The 19,303-nt window shown below is 34.4% G+C and overlaps 1 protein-coding gene across 1 annotated transcript; it reads right to left on the bottom strand.

Annotated features, from left to right (window-relative positions):
• Positions 1-8,855: 8,855 nt before the first annotated feature.
• On the bottom strand, positions 8,856-16,997 carry LOC112009403 (uncharacterized). Its single transcript, XM_065766941.1, has 3 exons — positions 16,785-16,997; positions 11,430-11,490; positions 8,856-10,819 (listed from the first exon to the last, which is right to left on the bottom strand). The coding sequence occupies exons 1-3, from the start codon at positions 16,995-16,997 to the stop codon at positions 8,856-8,858; spliced, it is 2,238 nt and encodes a 745-aa protein (XP_065623013.1).
• Positions 16,998-19,303: the final 2,306 nt, after the last annotated feature.

Here is a 19,303-nt window from a genome sequence, read left to right as displayed (position 1 = left end):
AGATGGTTTTCAAAAAAAAAAAAAGCCTAAACATCACAATAAGTTTACAAGAATGATGATGAAAATTTTAAGTTAAAAATCAGTAAGCAAACCTGAATATATAGTTGAGTCCCTGCCCCGACTAGGAAGCTACACAGAATTAATGGTCGTTAAGAGCCAACAAGAAGATCTACAAAGAAAAGAAAAAAGATACTATGGATAAGAACTTTTGATAAAGAAGTGCATGGATTTTGAATAGAAGTTTGCAAAAGAACTGAAAGTTTCTCCTTCACTTGCAATGCTTAGAAACTTAAACATAGGGAAAGGGAAAGAAGACTGAATTAACCAAGAAAGGAAAAGTAATGCACTTCTACAGGTTTAAACACCTTCGCTTGATTTGGAAGATGTTTCTTTCACTCAGAAAGGCCGTACTAAGAGACAAACGTGTTAACCTTTTTTTTATCCGTTACTTGCCTGCATGGATATGCTTTCATGTGTCTTCAATTGAAGGATCAACTGCTAATTATTCTTACCTTCCAAGAATGTTTTGCTTACGTTATCAAAAAAAAAAAAAAAAATGTTTTGCTTACATAAGGGTCATCAAATAGCCCAAGACCCACAGCCTGACCCAGAAATCCGATGGCTCACGGGGCTAATTGGCGGCCCGGCCCGTTATTATTGAGACCCATGGATAGCCCACTAGCCCAGTGGGTCAGGCTGTGGGCTAGTTTTTATGCCCATGGGTACCCGATGAGCTAGCCCAGTAGCCCAACCCGTTGCCTAGCCTATTGGCCTAACCGTTGGCCCAGCCCAATAACTCATAATTCATAACAAAAATATATAAGAAGTGTATAAATAATTGATCCTGAGATATTATAGAGGAATTTCTTAAGAGAACTCCCTCAACCACTAAGATACTCAAAGTAATTATGCTAAATTTAGTTTACTAAATATAAATTTTTCTAGTAGTCTATCAAATTTGAATTAACCATTTGACATTTTTTTTATTAAAGATAAAAATAAATAAAAAATAAATAAAAAAAACTATTTAAAGCCTTAATAAAAAAATTAAACAGATTTCCATCAACAAAACAAAAAATTATATGGATTTGAAAAAAATTTGTAATTAAGTATTAAATTCTTTAATTCTTTCCTTTAAAAAAATAGATTGATTATTCCCTTATAAAAATTGATTCTTTCCTTATAAAAATAATAAAATAATATACTAACATAAGCTCATGGGGTAGCCCATTAGGCCCAACCCGATAGCCCACCTCACTAAAGACCAAATGGGCATTACCCATGGGCAGGGTCATGGGCTGAGGTTTTCTCTTTCAGCCCAGTCCGACCCGGCTCGTTAACTAGTTAATAGTCCATTATGCCCAACCCATTGTGCCCATGGGCCAATAAAAATGGGTCTGACTGGCCTGACCCGGCCCATTGACGACCCTTACATATTATGTACAACAATTCTTAATATTAATATTATTATAGTTGTTTTTCTTTTCTTTTTTGCTTTACCCTACCGACATCTTCCCCGCACACTTTATGTGGAAAAAGTGAAAACATTCCAAAAATATTCAATAGTATATGCGTGGGAATCTCAATCTTTATATATACTAATTACTACTAGCCTCATCATACGCGTTTCGCGTGTGCGATAAGGCTTTTTTTTATAGCTATAGCCAAAAAAAAAAAAACTTATGTTTTTATTTTTATAAATAGTATAATTTTTATTTTGAGAATCTAATTTATAAGTGGATAAAATAATTTGAAAATTAACAAGAGAGTGACCCTATTTTTTAGGCAATATTTTAGTAAAAGTTATGATTGTATTTTTATTAGATTGTTCTTTAATTTTATCTCTACTTAAACATAGAGGTGTAGAGGCTTTTTTAAACTAAAAAAATGAGAATTTCAGAAAGAGAGAATCTCTTAAATAGTAATATAGATAAAAGTAATTTTCAAGGATGAATATTTCAAAGAAGGGTTTATTATGTACTTCTCCCTTTAAATTTGTATAAGAGCACTGTTTGCTAGTACAGCTTGGTGGTTGTTTAATTAGTTATCACGTTTCGCGTTTGTGATTTTAAAACCTATTTTAATGCGTTTGGTAAAATTTACAAATGGTGCTTTTTGAGTCTAATTATGTGATTATTCTAAGTTTTTGCATTGAACCAGGTGAACAAAAACCTATATTTTTCAAAAAGCATATAATTTCAAAGTAGAGAGGCCCCATGACGAATCATAAAAAGCAATTAAGCATAAATGTTTATTTTGAAATTTATAGTGGATTTGCTTTTTGATGAATGGCATGGAGACGGTGTCAGCTTTTGAATTTGAGAAATTCTGTGTGAAGACCGTATGTTGCAGAGGGTTGTAATCATCGTATTATGAAAGTTGGGTTATACTGTGTAAGATTGTGTCAAGAAGCTGATGAAGAAATTAAAGAAACAAAGGTTTAGTCGAGCAAACCCAAGATTTGCTCAGGTGAATCATTTGAGAAGGCAATAACTTCGCGCGACACTTGTTTGAGAGACATTACGCAAAACTTGGTTCCAATTTGTTTTAGAAATTTGGGGCCGTTTGGTAACGTTATTTTAGTAACGTTGTTTGTATTTTTTGAAAATACGTATAAGTAAAAAGTATATAAAAATGCATGTAATGTTATTTAAAAACTGAAAACATGTTGTTAAACTACTATACCAAACATGGCCCTGATTTCTAGCACACTTTAATCTATCTATATATACCCTCTTAAGCACGATTTTCAAGGTAAAGAAAGCAATCCTACAAAGAAAATTTTCTAAATCCTTCTCTTTGAGCTTAAATAGAAAATTTTGATGTAATTTTCAACTTTGAGCTAGCCTAAACTATAAATTGCTTGAAAGCTTAGAGTTAGTTCTTTGACAATAAATCACTATCGTTGCTTTCCATAGTTTTGGGCTGTTATGAGTGAGGTTTTTTGAAAGTCAAACATGATGTTTCCTGAGATTACTTATAGAGTCTAATAAGACTGAAATTGTTTTGTAGGTAGAGATTATTCGAATTTTGTGCCTTTTACATAAAATGTCTAAGACTGAAAATAAAACATTTGTGCAGTTTTTTTTTTTTGGAGTAAATCAAAACTTAAATTAATATTTCTACTGTTTAAGAGTCTATTTGGTAATGTTGTTTGAACAACAGTTTTCATTATTTAAACAACACGACACGTATTTTCATAATATTTTTTCACCCACATGTATTTTCACAATATTTAAACAACATTACTAAAGATCTCTTACCAAACAGTCTCTAAGTTCTCTAGGGATCTAAATCAATATCTTTTTCAAACGATAATAGAAATTAAAGTATTGCCTACTATTTCCCATTTGAGAATTTTCTCAGACCTAACATAATAAACTAATCAAAGCATACTGAATCTTCACCAGGAGCAGGGAGGACCTCTTAAGTTATTTTTTATAACCGATAATTAATGATGATATCAACTACAAAAGGAAAATTATGAAGGCATATTAATTTTACCATTATTTTTAATAGTTTACGATTTTCATAAAAAATAAACTTTATCACATTAGAAAACAAATTCTTATTAGACAAGAAATGACAAATTTGTAGCTTCTTATCTCATCATAATGGAATACCTTTAAAATTCTAGTCACATTTGTCTCCTGGTGACCATTAATTTTATGCTTGTCTGGAGAGCAGATTCCCCCGTCAATTAAGGTTGTGGTTTGAAATTTGAATCAAAGTGATTGAGAGTTGAACACGGGTGTTTGGTTTGCCGTGATGTTATATTACACTGTAATATTACATTATTGTAATCTTATATTAATATAATCTCAATATAAAAATACAACATTATACTGTTTAGGAAAGTGCACTCTTTGGCTCGCCAATCTTTTGCCAACTTTTTTTTAACATAATATCTGATCACAAGGAGAAATTTGTTGTACATTATCTTTCTCATATAAAAAAAAAAATTATATCACTAATGTGATAGGGGACCAAAGACTCACATGTAGCAACTGCCAATAGCACTTTGGTGAGAATTCTTGAGTTTGACCTCTTGCACGTACATAATATTTATTTCGGCAAAGTGAGACAAATTGGTTCCTCTTTATCTACGTCAATGCAAAGTCCAAATCTTCTGCCCCAATAAAAATTTGCTACGTGTTCACCTAACTAATTAAATATTACCATTATTGACTTATTAATACTACCATTATTAAGTAATGGTAGTAATTAATTAATTAAGTGAACATGTGGCAAGTTTTTATTGGTGGAGCATAAAGTGAAGTAAGAAAAGTGGGACAGAAGATTTGGACTCGTCATTGCATACTAGTATCCTAAGTTTCTCTCCCTTTTCTATCTCACCTACTTTATATAACATTACCACCCATCTTCGAATGATGTTGGTAAATACATTTATTAGCTTAGATTTTCTACTTAATATATTTACTTGGGCGTAGATGAATTTATTCTTTTAATCTTGCTAAATATATTTACTTGGCCTTGCTAATAATAGCCTAGCATATTTTCTCACATCAATTTATATAATTCATAGCCTAAATTACTTGAACATGAAAAAACTATCTTCCTCATTATTTGTTTACTCACTTCGATCACTCGTTACATTTTATTACTAAGGTCCAAAAAAAAAAAAAATTTTGCGATAGCAGTCAATGATTGTTTCATCAGTGTGAGCACGAAACCAACTATCCCAAAAAACCCAAGTCTTACTACTAACTTACTAAAATGAGATGTGAGTCACGGTCATAAAGATACCTCAACATTTTAAAAATCATTATTTTTTTTTAGAGATAATTTTAATTTGTAACGTCCGCTTTTGAAAATTGCTCTAAATAAAAAAGTATGTATTATCTCATTCTAAATCTTCTACAATCTAATAAAAAGGCAGTTTATCTTCTTTTTTTCGCCTAAATTGATATTAAAAAGGCAGTTTAATCATTTAAGCGGAGGCCAATAATATACAAAGTGCGGTTAGTGTCATGCTTTTTATTATTATCTTTTTAAGTTATAATTTTTTTTCCATTTTTGATCACTACTACAATGAGCTACAATAAACATTGATGACAATTTTTGGGTCCAAGCAAGCATTGTAATTCAAGCTGTGACAGAGCAGGATATTAGTCTAGGGAAGGAAAGGTAGGACCAAAGACATCTTAAGTAGAAAAATTAACCATTAAAGTTCAAACTACACTCCTAAACTTTGTGGATTTTTGAATTTTATACTTTAAAATTTTAGAATTTAAATTTTATTTTCTAAAATTATATTTTATTTACATCAACAAATCCTCTGTTCATTTTTTTCAAAGCTAGCTAGAAGTGGCTTGACCTCCATACCTTTTTTTTTTCTTTTTCAAGTTTTAAATTTTGGTGCCACTTTTGAGTTTTGAGTAATAGTAATACTGTAATACGTGGGTGCGGTTTTGGGGAAAGAGAAGTAAGAATGTAAGATGGAGCTGGAGGAAAATTGAGCCATTGAATTCAAGCATCTCCAAGATTGAACTAAATCATCTTAGTACATTAAAAAATAAAAAGCACAAGACTATTAAAAATTTCTGTTGGAAGCACCTGTGGTACACAAATTATTTAACTTATTTATAGGATGTCATCAACGGAAATTCAAATATACTCATGCTACCTTGCTGTCTAAGTTGGCAAAGTCTTCATAGACTTGTTATTTTTTACAACGTGGTTTTAAAAGTCGTAGGGTGGCTAGAAGATGTGCCAAAAAGTACTTCCAAGCCCAAAAAAAAAAAAAAAAAAAAAAAAAGCGTAATTATACCTGTAGAATATGGCTTGAATTAGGAGTTTGACTCCTTATTGAATTTGGATAAGGAAGGAATTTTATTTCTTTTAGGTTACTGTTATTTGAAATTATCAAGCTTTATTATAAGTCTTGTCTACCACTTGATTTTGAGTTCTATTTGGAATAGAAGTGATTCTCCTTTTGTGTGTAAAAAAGAAGTCTAGTCCTTCTTGGTTTTGGATATACTAGCCAACTCAAATCTCCTATATAAGAATAGTGCTACTACGAAAAATTAGAGAGAAAGAGAAGAGAGTGTGTGTGAGAAAAAGAGGCTCTCTCTTGGTTTGGTTCTTTGATATTTGTGGGTTGCAATTTGAAATAGTGATAGAGGTTTGTTAGAGCAACCACATCAGCTTGTAGATAACTTTGCAAAATAGAAAAAGTAACTAATTTTACACAATTTGAGCAAAAAAAAAAAAACACCCACATCAGTGAGTGTAAACTTGTGTATAAATGCAAGTTGCTACAGTACCCGTGCATTTTTTGCACAGGTACTGTAGCATGTGCATATAATTTTTTCTCTCTCCTCTCTACCTGATCTCACCTTCTTCTCTTTTTCTCATTTCATCACTCTCTCAGGCACAATTCTCTCTTTCTCTCATCTCATCAATCTTCCTTCCTTTAGCTTCCGTCAATCACCACCACCGCCGATCGCCATCGCCATCGCCACTGCCACCGATCGCCATCGCCAGCGCCACTGCCCTCTCTTTCTTCCTTTGTTTCTCGTTGTTTTCGAGTTGAATGGGGTTGATTAATGGGTTTCTCGTTGTTTGATCGTGTTGCTCAGGGTGAGGTGTCGGTCTTGTTGCTCGAGGCTGCCGTGATAGTGATTGTGGGTGTGGGTCGATGGTTCAGTGGTTGTGGGTGTGGGTGTGGTTGTGGGTGTGGGTCGGTGGTTCGATGATTGTGGATCTAGTTTTTTGGTTGATCTTTGGGGTTTTTTGGTTTTTTTTACTGGGAATGTTTCTCAACTTGTGTGGATTCCGGTGTCGATGAGAGAAAGAGAGATGGTGGCTTGTGTGGATTCCGGTGTGATAGTGGTTGATGATGGTGGTTGTCTGGGTTGTGTTGGGTCTGTGAGAGAGATGAGAGTCATAAAGAAATGAATATTTTATTTGAATAAATGTGTATAATAGACAAACTGATGTAGGTGTTTTTAAAAATGAGAGTGTAAAATAGAAAAAGTAGGTTTTAGATGTGCAAAATGAAAAAAATTTTACACATACTGATGTGGATGCTCTTACTGCTTGGTTTTGGTTTTGCGGTTTGGTGATTTGCTCTCTCTTGGTGTGTTACAACTTTTGGATTTGATTTGTGACTCTCTCTTTGGTTTGTGCACAATTGGTATTTGGTATTTAGTATTTGTGAACCTTTGGTTCTTCGGATTTGTATTTGTGAGAGAGAGTTTATTAGGTTCTAAAGACTTAGGATTTCACGTATTTAGAACTCTAATGTGTATTGTTGGTAAACCATGATCAAAACAAGTTGTTTAGTCTTGTTTAGACTTGCTCAAAGTTGGTTCTTTTATGTAAAGTTGGAATCGAGCTGATGCAGAAGTTATTGTGCATTATCGAAGCTTAGGCTCAATCAATCGAAAACTGGGCAAATGCATTTTTTTTGCAGATTTCCAACTCAGCCCTAATTCCTAAAACGTTTAGGGTTTTATGTTTTTGCCCTAGGTATATAAGGCAAACCTTAGCCACGTTTTAAAGGTTGCTCATATTGCTGTTTGTGTGAATCTCTTGTGAGATCTGTGAAGAGTTTTCCTTCACACAAGCTTAGGATTATCAAGGAAGAAATTTCTTCAAAAACTTGATGATCATTCAGTTGCTGCACCAAGGAGCTTAAAGATACACAAGCAGGGGTGCTTGTACTTGCTAGAGAATCCAAGAAAGAAGAAGTCTGTGGTCTCAGAGCTTACACGTGGTCGTATCAGCAAGTTTCAACTGGTGGGTAGCAATAGAATATTAGTGGTCTAAATTCTATTGTAAAACTTCGATTCTTTCTATAATGGATTCAAGTTTACCTTGAGGATAGTTAGGTTAAATCATCCCCAGGTTTTTTACCGGTTTGGTTTTCTTAGGTGATCATACATTTGTGTTATTTATATCTCCGCTGCTATACATAATATAATTATTTGATTGTGATAACCTAGATCTGAAATTTGGACTAAGTAATCACTTGGCTAATTAACTAAGTTAATCTGGTTGTGTTTTAAGGGGTCTAAAAAAAACATACAGAGTTATTTAGTTGTATTTGGGATTTGGGTTTGTGAGAGTACCTCTACACCAATTTGTATTATCCCCAATTTGATATAGTAAAATTTGTTTGTCGTCGCCCGTGGATGTAAGCTATTGTCGAACTACATAAATTCTTGGTGTTTTTTGTCTATTTTCTTTTGGATTAATTTTCTTCGTTCCTATTGTTTGTTTGGAGATCTTTCTCAAGCCAAAAATATTTTAATAATCAATCTTGATAATTTTTTGAGCTTTTGCTATTTTACAACAATACCACAATAAACTATAAGTAGTTCTATTATTCCTCCAACTCTGAATTTTTTTTTTTTTTTTTTTTTTTTTTTTCCACAATAAACTATAAGTAGTTCTATTATTCCTCCAACTCTGAATTTTTTTTTTTTTTTTTTTTTTTTTTTACAACTCATTAGTTGAGGTAGAGGGATTTTAACTATGAACATCTTCTTTCGAAACAATAGAAATTCTCTTTGAGATATAAAACTCTTTGCTTCTAAAATTAAACACATCACAGTTATTTAATAAAGCCTTTAAGTAGGTTTCTAGATTTACAAAAAATATGGAAAGAAATCTTGTAATCGCATGCATTAAATCAAAAGTAAAATTAGAATTCAAATCAGCTATAATCCTTGATCAATTGGCTTGATGTTGGCACCAAAACGGAGCTATTTTACCCTATAATGGATAGGACTTTATTGGAGCCTACTGAGTCAAAGGTTACAAGTGTTTATTGTTATTTTTTTGCCAAAATATGATTGCTAAAAATTCCTTTACAGCATACAAATACTTTAGTCACTACTATAGAACTTATCAGTTTTGTAGGCTAGGAGAAGCCAGACATGAGTGATCAAACCCCCACCACGCCTTAGTTGTTCAGCATGGTAATCCACCGGACAGTTACTTGCTGCATAGCACAACATCTCCACCCACACGCTGTTCATGATGTGCCATCTGTTGTCCCTTCTCATCAAACTCCTGGAGAGTCTTTGTGCATCTCTTAGTACATACCAATTAGATGTGACCATGGTTTCCTTATTTTTATCCAGGTTAGATTCATTAGGAAGTTCTTCCATCCTGAAAATACTACAGGCTTCACCTTCATCTTTTATCAAGGATGGTCTAGTCCTTAAAACTATCATAATTTTAGTGTAGGCATGTTGGAATATGATAGTTGCTGTGGTGGTACAAAACATGTGAGGGCGCATGGCTAGAGCATACATCATGTAGTTTGACAACAATTTACCCATTTCAATTTGAGAGTTTGGAATGCCATCTTGAACATTTGAATGGTAGCAAATGTCTGTTGCAATGTGCCATATGAGAATGCTCTTACCGAAATCTCTCTTGACACTCCATTTGAATTCATAATTGAGGCATCCATACCTTTCAAGTGCCCATTGACCCCTTTGCGTGATAGGCTTTGAATCTCTTGCATTATCCACCTCCTTCATTTCATGCACTATCAATTCTTTCAATTCTTCAGGAAACTCCACACGTATCCTATTCATGGTCTTTCTTAACTCCATGTCGATGCCACGAAACTTAATCATCCTACTATACTTCAACTTCTGGTCATGAAGGCAAAAGGTGAACAAATTGAACTGTCCCAATAAATTAGACCATCTTTTCCACTTGCTTGACTTCGGGCCAAGAGCTCGCAAGCATTTCATCACCACAGGCTCGTTATGATGCCTCACCATTTTGAGTATTGCCCACTCTGAGAAAGGTAGTAGTATGATCTGATAAAGCTCAAGTATAACTGCCGCAATTAGCACCACATATGTAAATACAAGATATTTACCTGTAATTTTATGGGAGTCTTGGCGAGACAAGATTGCAAATCCACATAATGTGGAAACTAAACTCAAGAAACTGATGATACGAAGAATACAACCTTGCCATGTATATATAATAGGCGCCTTCGTATACAGCACATCGTATATGAAACCAAGTACAAAATCTGTAATTCTGAAGACATCCTCAGCTGAATATGCATCAATGGACATCCATGGAAGAGACTCATATAAAGGCTGGTAGAGCCAATTCTCAAGGTGAGGCTTCAAGCAGCTAAACCGATAGTAAGCCTTTAAGATCAATTCTACACCAGAAATCCTCTCGGGTAGCTGTTGCAGTAAACCAGGAACAGTTTCTTTTTGGTCAATTTCTGAAACGGTTATGCCAGACTTCCCAATGAGTGCTGACCTGAGAGCCCATACGGTCTCTCCATACTTGGTTATACCAGCTACAAACATTGGCAATAAAAGAATTGAGTTCTTATACTTAGTCCAGCACCGAACAAGTATCCAAATTACCACACCTACTTGGATGAGTAGGCCAATTAGTTGCCTCAACCCCAAACGATGATCTTCTATTGAGTAGGCAGTTATGCTATCTGGGTTTCCGAATTGCACAAAGACAAGTGGTGCCAACAACGCTTTCAGTTCAGGGTGGACATCAGTTTGGTTTGACGAAAGAGTTGCATTTAGTACACTGTGCTTAGCATCTATGGTAGTCAGTTTGCTTATAACAATCTTTCCAATAGAACTGGACAGCAAGTAAGAGGACCATACTGTGAATCTTATCCAAAAGCCAGGAATGTATCTTCTGCGGCCACCAAAGAGAGTGAGGATGATTTGCAAGGCAAAATTCACTAGTATTAGCATTTCGATGGTCCATTTAGTCCGTAAGTCCAATATGTTCTTAATGGAAAGTTGAGGCCTCATCATGATCTCTCTTGCAACAGGTAGAAACGCTGCAAGAAGATGATGAAGGTTTTTGTTACTGAGTAAAACTTTTGGTTCTTAGATTAAACTAAAACCTATGAAGATGTAATTGACACAACTGTATTTAATGGAAAAAGTTTCTCTCTAAACCTGTTTCACTTTATACTCCACTAATAAAAACTTGCCACATATTCATCTAATTAATTAAATACTACAATTAATTAATAATGGTAGCATTTAATAAGTCAATAATTGAAGTATTTAATTAATTAGATGAACATGAGGCAAGTTTTTATTTGTGGAGTTTAAAGTGGAGCAGGAAAAATGAAACAAAAGATTTAGACTCTTTTATATAAGATATAAATTTTGAATATTTAACTGTTGATGCTTGCTTTTATTAGAGCATTCTCATCAGCTCTCCCATAAAAAAATGTCATTTTAACACACCAAAAATCTACTTTATCATTTTAGCACACCATTTTACAATTCACCATTTATCACATCTTCTATTTTTCAATTCTATACATTAAAATAATATATACAACACATTAAATAATATTAAACAAATTCCATCACATTAAACTACAATCACAATCAACCTCCACAAACCACCAACAACAACGGCAACGGCAAATCAACCTCCACAAACTACAATCACAGTCACTGGATCTCCAACAAATTCCAAATCCAAAAACCTCAACTAAAAAGAAAAGAAAAAGAAAAAGAAACTCAAAATCTTCAACAAACCCTGCCGGCCCACTACAGCCACAAACACCGCCGCCCACTACAGCTACAAACATCACCGACCCAAAACTCAACCAACCACCGCCACAACCACGACACCACCACCGGCCCAAAATCCCAACCCAACTGATCAATCAATGACCCAAAATCCACACATCAAAACCCACTACAACCACAAACACCACCACCCACTACAGCCACAAACATCGCCGGCCTAAAACTCAACCAACCACTGCCACAACCATGACACCACCATCGGCCCAAAATCCCAACCCAACCGATCAATCAATGACTCAAAACACACACATCGAAACTCATCCCAAATATCACACCCATGACCCGATTAAGAGATCTAAAGGTCGGCGGCAAGGGCTATGGAGGTCAGTGGCGAGGGTTGTGGAGGTTGACGGCGAGGTGAGGCGGCAAGAAATCTTGAGCAAAGATGAGAGAGATCTTGAGCCGAGAGGATTGAAAGGGAAGAGATAGAGAGTGACGGAGAGAGCAGAGAAAAGAAGAAAGTGAGAAGAGAGGAGAGAGAAAAGAGAATAAAAAGGTATTAAATAAAAATGGCATTTCTGTCCGTACGCTCTCAAATATAAGAGCGTACTGTAGCATGTTCCAAAATTTTGGAACATTTAGCATACCTGATGAGCATTCGTTTTTGTGTTTGAAATGTGCCAAATTTTTTGCATTTGGCACATTTGAGAGAGCTGATGAGAATACTCTTATATTCACATGCATGCTTGCAAAATTTTAAGAATATAAAAAATAAATAACTATATCATCAATTAAATATTTAAATTTTAAGTTTTTGTGGTATAAAATTTTGCATAAAAAATAAATTTATTAATTAAATGGTAAATAACATCCAATTTGATATATATGTTAAAAACATAATGAAAATATAATTTAACTAATTAATTTTTAAAATTCACATTTAAGAAAAATATATATGATAAGTTTTTGAAACCTTATTAGTATTGGACTGCTGCATGCAATCCAACTATATGATATTATCATTCTCTTAGACTAGAAATATAGAAAATTATATAGTTACGGCCTTTGAGGCTGCGTTTGTTTCAGTGTAAAATATTTTTCGGGTGTAAAATATTTTCAAGAAAGGAAAATATTTTCTAGTGTTTGGTTGCATTTTAAAAATTATATTAGAAAACAATTTTCAGTGTTTGGTAATATTCTGAAAATGCTATTTTTCTACAAATTTTTCACACTTTCTCAGCTTCCAAACAAATTTTATATCAGAAAATCCACCACTACCCACAGAAAATCAACCACTATCCACACAACACAAAAACCACCAAAACGCCACCACCCACACCACCACAACAACAACAACAAAAAAATCAAAGATCAAAGTGATCAAGCAGATCGGCGACGATCAGACTCGGTTCAAAAGGGAGAGGGAGATCGAGAAAGAGAGAGATTGGTTACGCGAACTAAGAACTCGGCATTGGGATGGCTCGATGGCACGATCTCGCCGTTGCTTCTGGGGTTAGGGCGCAATCTCGCTGCTGCGTCTGGGGTTGGGCCACTGCTCACTCTCCCTACTCTCTCTTCTTTCTCTCTCTCTCTGTCGTTCCACTATGTCTATGAATCCTTCTTTCTCTCTCTCTTTCTCTCTTTGCGCATCTGTGAGTTCCGAAAGTGATTTGAAGGTAAAATAAAAACGGAAATGCTTTTACAAGGTTAGAGGGCATATTTTACGGTCAACGGAAATGATTTTCCGTTTGACCCAATTTTCCTTGCGCACCCAAACACCCTCAAGGGTGTAAAACGTTTTCCTAATTTCATTTACCACTGAAACAAACGCAGCCTTAGACTAAAATATACAGGTAATAATTTAGTCATTCATTTTCCAAGACCATAATCATTACAATCCATAGTAGAAAGACAAGGAATTGGCAAAAATATTTATTTAAAAAAAAAAATTAGCTGCTTTTGCCCTACGGACAGAAAAAAGGAAGCACATTCTTATAATATAATCTTAGTGGGGACAAGAGATTAATATAAGTCTCAAAAACCTTGAATATATTTAAGGAAAATATTATAAATCTAATACTAACTTTAATAGAAAAAACTTACACATTGATGTTGAATTGAATGAAAATAACCTTATAAATAAATAAATAAATATTTTGATTACTTTTTCTGTCTTGTGCTTAAATATTAACATATCAATATATAAAATTTATATAATAAAATTTGTAGAATGCCTAAAATTCCTCTATATCTGATGGTCTTTGTGGCCTTTTTGCATATATTGGAATCCTAACGTATTTTTTGTTATTGTTGTTTTGATCTGATAAAATATTATTATTTATGAGCATCTTATGAACACTACATTATTTATAATTTTTCATTTTCACATTATTATTTTTTTTGTTACATTAATTGTTCTAAACTATCACAGATGTTAATAAATTTATAAACTATATAATCTGCATATTTTTGTATATATGTGATCCTAATGGATTTTTTGTTTATTTTGATAATATTTTATCAATTATTATAAGGATCTTATGAACACTACTCCATTGTTTATCATTATCACTATTTTTATTTCAGATAATAAAATTTGAATATGCAATGGCCCTTGAAGAGCTTGTTAGTTTTTAGTTTTTGGGTAGAAACTAGAAAGTTGTAATTAGTTGTTACTTACTACCACTGTGTAAATGTAAATTTGGAAATATAAAAAATCGTCAAAATAATTAATTGTATTTTTTTTCTTTCATAAAACATTTTTTAAATTAACATCTTTAAAATATTGGTTAACTTTTTTCGTTTAAATTTTAACTAGCGCACTAAAACATGATAAAGCTTCCAACATATAATGCCAAATGTGCACACACAAAGATGGTGTTAAAAAACAAGCCCGAGACACACTACAAAAAAATTGGCCTATGGCCGCGGTTTCAAAACGCGGCCACAGGTCATAAAAACGCAGCCATAGCCCAATCTAGGCTATAGCCGCAGTTCTTTAAGCTGCGCTTTTTAAGGCAACCTAAAACGCGTGACTATAGCCCTCAGAGGGCATTTCGCCGCGTTTTATGACCGCGGCCTAAGCGCTGGTGCTATGGCCGCGCTTTAAGCGCGGCTTGAGCACTGGCCCTATGGCCGCGCTTTAAACACGGCCTAAGGATAAATCTTAGGCCGCGCTTAAAACGCGGCTGTAGGAAGACCCATACGGCCGCGATTAAAACGCGGCCTCAGGATTAGTCCTATGGCCGCGGTTTAAACGCGGCCTCAGGAGCAAGCCTGCGGCAGTGTTTTAACCGCGGCCTAAGATTTCTCCTTAGGCTGCGCTTAAAACGCAGCCATAGGGCCAGTCCTTAAGCCGCGTTTAAAACGCGGCCAAATGCCCACCCATTAGGCCGCGTTTAAAACGCGGCCTAAGGCCCAGCCCGAAGTACAAAATACAATTCTATAGTCGCGTTTTTAAACGCGGCTATAGGATTTTTTTTTTTTTTTTTTTTAATTTTATTATTTTCATTTTCCAGGCCAGCTGACACATGCAAATACAAAACGCAGCTATAAATTTGTCAAACGCTACCAAACGAACCTGTCACACACACAATTTACAAATTTACTCCTGTCACACACACAATTCACAAATTTTCTCAAACCTGTCACAATTGTAATTATCAATCTAGCCACACAATTCAGAAATTTTCTCAAACCTGTCATAATTGTAATTATCAATCTCATAGGCATGAGATTCAATACAACAACAACAAAATACAACACCAACAAGATCATCAAGTTCAATACAACACCAACATTGACTATCATCAAGAAGTTCAATACAACATATGTGAACTCAACAAAATAGCTAGTAGCATCCATAGTAGCACTGTGAACTCAACAAAAGCAATACGAGTTGAATGATGATAGTGTCCCGGGAGCCTCGGCGTTGAACCTCTGCAAGGAAATAATGTCCAAAAGACATAAATAGTTCTTGAGCACATCTCCCGTTCATCCTCGGACTACCATGCATAAAATATATAATTAGAACTAGCAATTGTCAATTTCTAAAACTAGAAATATAAAGTTTCTCACCCATCATTATATAATCAAAAAATGAGAAATGTGATCAAAATGAAACACTTACTACGTAGCCGCAACCAAGAAAGCGAGCAAACTTGTTTCCTACGTAACACACTGCAAACAAAAACGTGTATGGAACTTAGTTCTTGAGAAAATGTCTACAAGAAAATGTCTACAGCTCTATGTGTTGCACTAACACAGCACAACACCCTCACAATTCCACTACCAAATAATTTTTTCCACATTTCAGAAACCAAAACATATGAAAATAAAAGACACATACTTTTGGTACAACAATAGTCAAAACGTTATTATCACTAGTTATAATCCATTTTCTGAGCATCCACACAGCCTCTAAAAAGACAATAAAAACAAAAATACATACACTTCTAGTCCGTTGTCATTGCCAAAATGAGTCATTACAACATTGTTAGCATATCCAACCCCACCAGCACCAAAGTATCCACAAAATCATTCCTGGGTTTTGATTTTACAAGATCATTCTCTACATTTGAGCCCTCCGATGATACTACTTTATAAAAAAAAAAAAAAAAAAAAAAAAAAAAATTCAAAGATACAATTTTTTTTTTATTATAAAAAACCATCCAAATATATAGCTCATGAAATAAGACCATACCTGGCTTATCTACATTTCCATTGACATAAGCCCAAACCCACACCTCAGGATCGTTTACCTTAACTTTTCTCCTTCAATATCTTCTCCATATATATTATATATACATATAAATCTACAGAGAGAGATGAAATGTGTTTAGTTAACATGATTACCATAAAACAACCTCAACAATGTTAACATCATACTTTTCTCCTTTAATATCTTCTCCATATATATCATATATACATATAAATCTACTTAGATGAAATGGGTTTAGTTAACATGATTGCCATCAGTGAGCTTTGTAGAGCCAGTTTAGCAATTGGGTACCAACAAATACACTATAAGCTCATGGGAATTGATTTTGTCACATTTAATTAGTTGGTACATAGGGAGGCAAAACATTTCGAAATAGACATACATGTCAATACATAGGTGGAAGAGTCCTCTAACGATGACATTGTGATGGATCGCGTCCCTAAATATATTAAACACGTTGTATTAGTAGTACATAATAATGAGGAGCAATTACCTCGCATTTTTCAGTAAAGCAACTACAACATTGAAAGTACCTGAGATAATAACAGAGTATTTAGGAATGGCTGCAATTCCTCTAAGATGTTTCTCTGAGCGGCAGCTATTGCTTCAGTGACTTCCTCCTTATGTCGCGCATGTAATTCAGCGATTTCCTCCTTATGCTTTGCATGCAGGTCGGCTATTTTCTCCTGATGCCTCTGCTCTGCCTGGGCAAGTTCGTCCCTCAACGAATTTTCCAAGTCCGTCATCTGCTGGGTCGTTGCACTGGACGATGGTGGAGTCGATGTATAACATGGCTGGGTGGTTAGTAAGAATTGATTGTGCCAAGTGGTTAGTAAGAATTGAAAGAGTAACAACTTACCAATTTGTTTTCCAGCACAAAAAAAATAAAATGAAAACTTTTTTTATACAGTGATTGTACTTGTACTTATTTTTCTTGTTTTTACTGCAGCTAAAGTACAAACAATTACAGTTAAAAATTTATCTAAAGTTTTGCATTAAAAATGAAGAAGGGACAATTTGATTTTGCAGTTTAAAAAGAAATTATTGTGAATTTAGTATAAGATCAATCATATATTGTTTTGGATATTTAAAATAATTTTGAATTCCATTTGATAAATTCTGAATTTAAAATGTATCGAGATAAAATTGTTTTATATCTTTTCTTGTATTTATAGTTTTTTTTTTATTACAAATTTATTTATATCTTAACATTAAATTTTAAATGAATACTAATATTATTTAAGTATATTTTTCATTCATGAATTCTAAAAGAATGTTGGGTCAAACAACTCCTAAAACTAAAAGGCTAGTTCCATCCGTATAAATTAGTTAGTATGGTCATACTTAGAAAGGATAGTAGTATGGTCATGACTAAATAGGATAGCTACAATTGATTCCCTCAATATTTGCAATATCAAAATTTATATATATATATATATATATATATAAACAACTCTCTCTTATTGCTTCAGTGACTTCCTCCTTATGCCGCGCATGTAATTCGGCGATTTCCTCCTTATGCTTTGCATGCATGTCGGCTATTTGCTCCTGATGCCTCTGCTCTGCCTGGGCAAGTTGGTCCCTCAACGAATTTTCCAAGTCAGTCATCTGCTGGGCCGTTGCATTGGACGATGGTGGAGTCGATGTATAACATGGCTGGCTGGACCCACTTTTTCCTGATGGGGTTGGTCCAAAACCGACCTCTCGTACACGTCCACAACGTTCTTTCCCCATCACTTGTGCAAACGCATCAGATTTTGACCATAAAATTCCTTGATGACGCTCTCCTTGTAGTGAGCCCCCATTGTTTAAAATCTCCTGCATCTTGCTCTGTTTTCATACAAGAACCAAAATAACATATTACTCGCTACAAAAAATTCATGCCCAAAATACGAAAGAAATAAGGTACGATAAGGCTTACAATCTTATTTCCCACGTCAGTACTGACAGGAGTCCCATCTTTCTTGCAGTATACTTTCTGGAAAAGAACTGCACGCTCCACTGCTTGCCCACTTTCTTTTGCCTACATCACATACTCAACAGTGTCATTATAATAACCAAAATTTATGTTCGTGATATGAAGCGGCATGCAATATAATGTATAACCAATTTAAAGCCGTACATGATTACATTCAAAAAGACACGTGAGTTGTTTTCTTTATGTGAATGCTTAGTCTGAACCGGTTTTCGGTCCCAAAGTTCTATATATTGGCTAGCTACCTACAAACATTTTCTTCACACAACTTACAAACATTTCCTCTCTCTCACTTGTTTTTGCTGTCACAACGTCAAAACTACGAATAAAACTAAAAATTAAATAGTTCAACACTAAAGTCATGACGAAATGATTTATATATTCCACTTAAATGAGTCGCTTGGGTAGAATTTATACTAATGACGCAAGCAATAGTAAACATTACATACTAACTTTGTACAGTATTCTCAGATTCATCAGTAAATTAATTTTATAAAACTATTTACATTTATTACATTTGAATCTAAAATAGTAGAATATTAACACCCTGGCTACTTGTTGTATAATGCATTTCTTACCATATTGTCTGCAATTTGGGCAAAACTTATAGGCCCTGACCTCACTATGTCTTTCTGAAACGAACGACTTCTCTTGTTCTTATTAACTAATGTCTACAAACACATTCCCACCAACAAATTAAAACGAAACAATTAGTTACATAAACTGATATATATAAATTCAAATACCTCCTGATATGAATATTTTAAATAAAACATAATAGAGCAAGAAAATGGTTGAACCTCCGTCTTTGGATCAAACCAATAGTCAACTAGATCCACATACTGCTGCGGCTCAGCCCATGCTGGTATTTTTGCAAGTACTTCTTCTTTGGTTGCACCTTCTGTGACCAAGTTCTATTTCAACTTGGTCCGTCGGTTCCTCCTCAGTTCCCCTAGTAGGTGCATTGCCCACGACATTTGATTAGCTGGGTGGAGAACTTCTGGGTTAATGTCCCACTTTTTCTGAAATGCAAAAACTGAGTTAGCATAGTGCAATAGTTCACCCTACTGAACATGC

The sequence above is a fragment of the Quercus suber genome, unplaced genomic scaffold (genome assembly GCF_002906115.3).
Source record: "Quercus suber isolate HL8 unplaced genomic scaffold, Cork oak 2.0 scaffold_759, whole genome shotgun sequence".
NCBI lineage: Eukaryota > Viridiplantae > Streptophyta > Magnoliopsida > Fagales > Fagaceae > Quercus > Quercus suber.
This window is presented reverse-complemented; position numbering and strand designations above follow the sequence as displayed.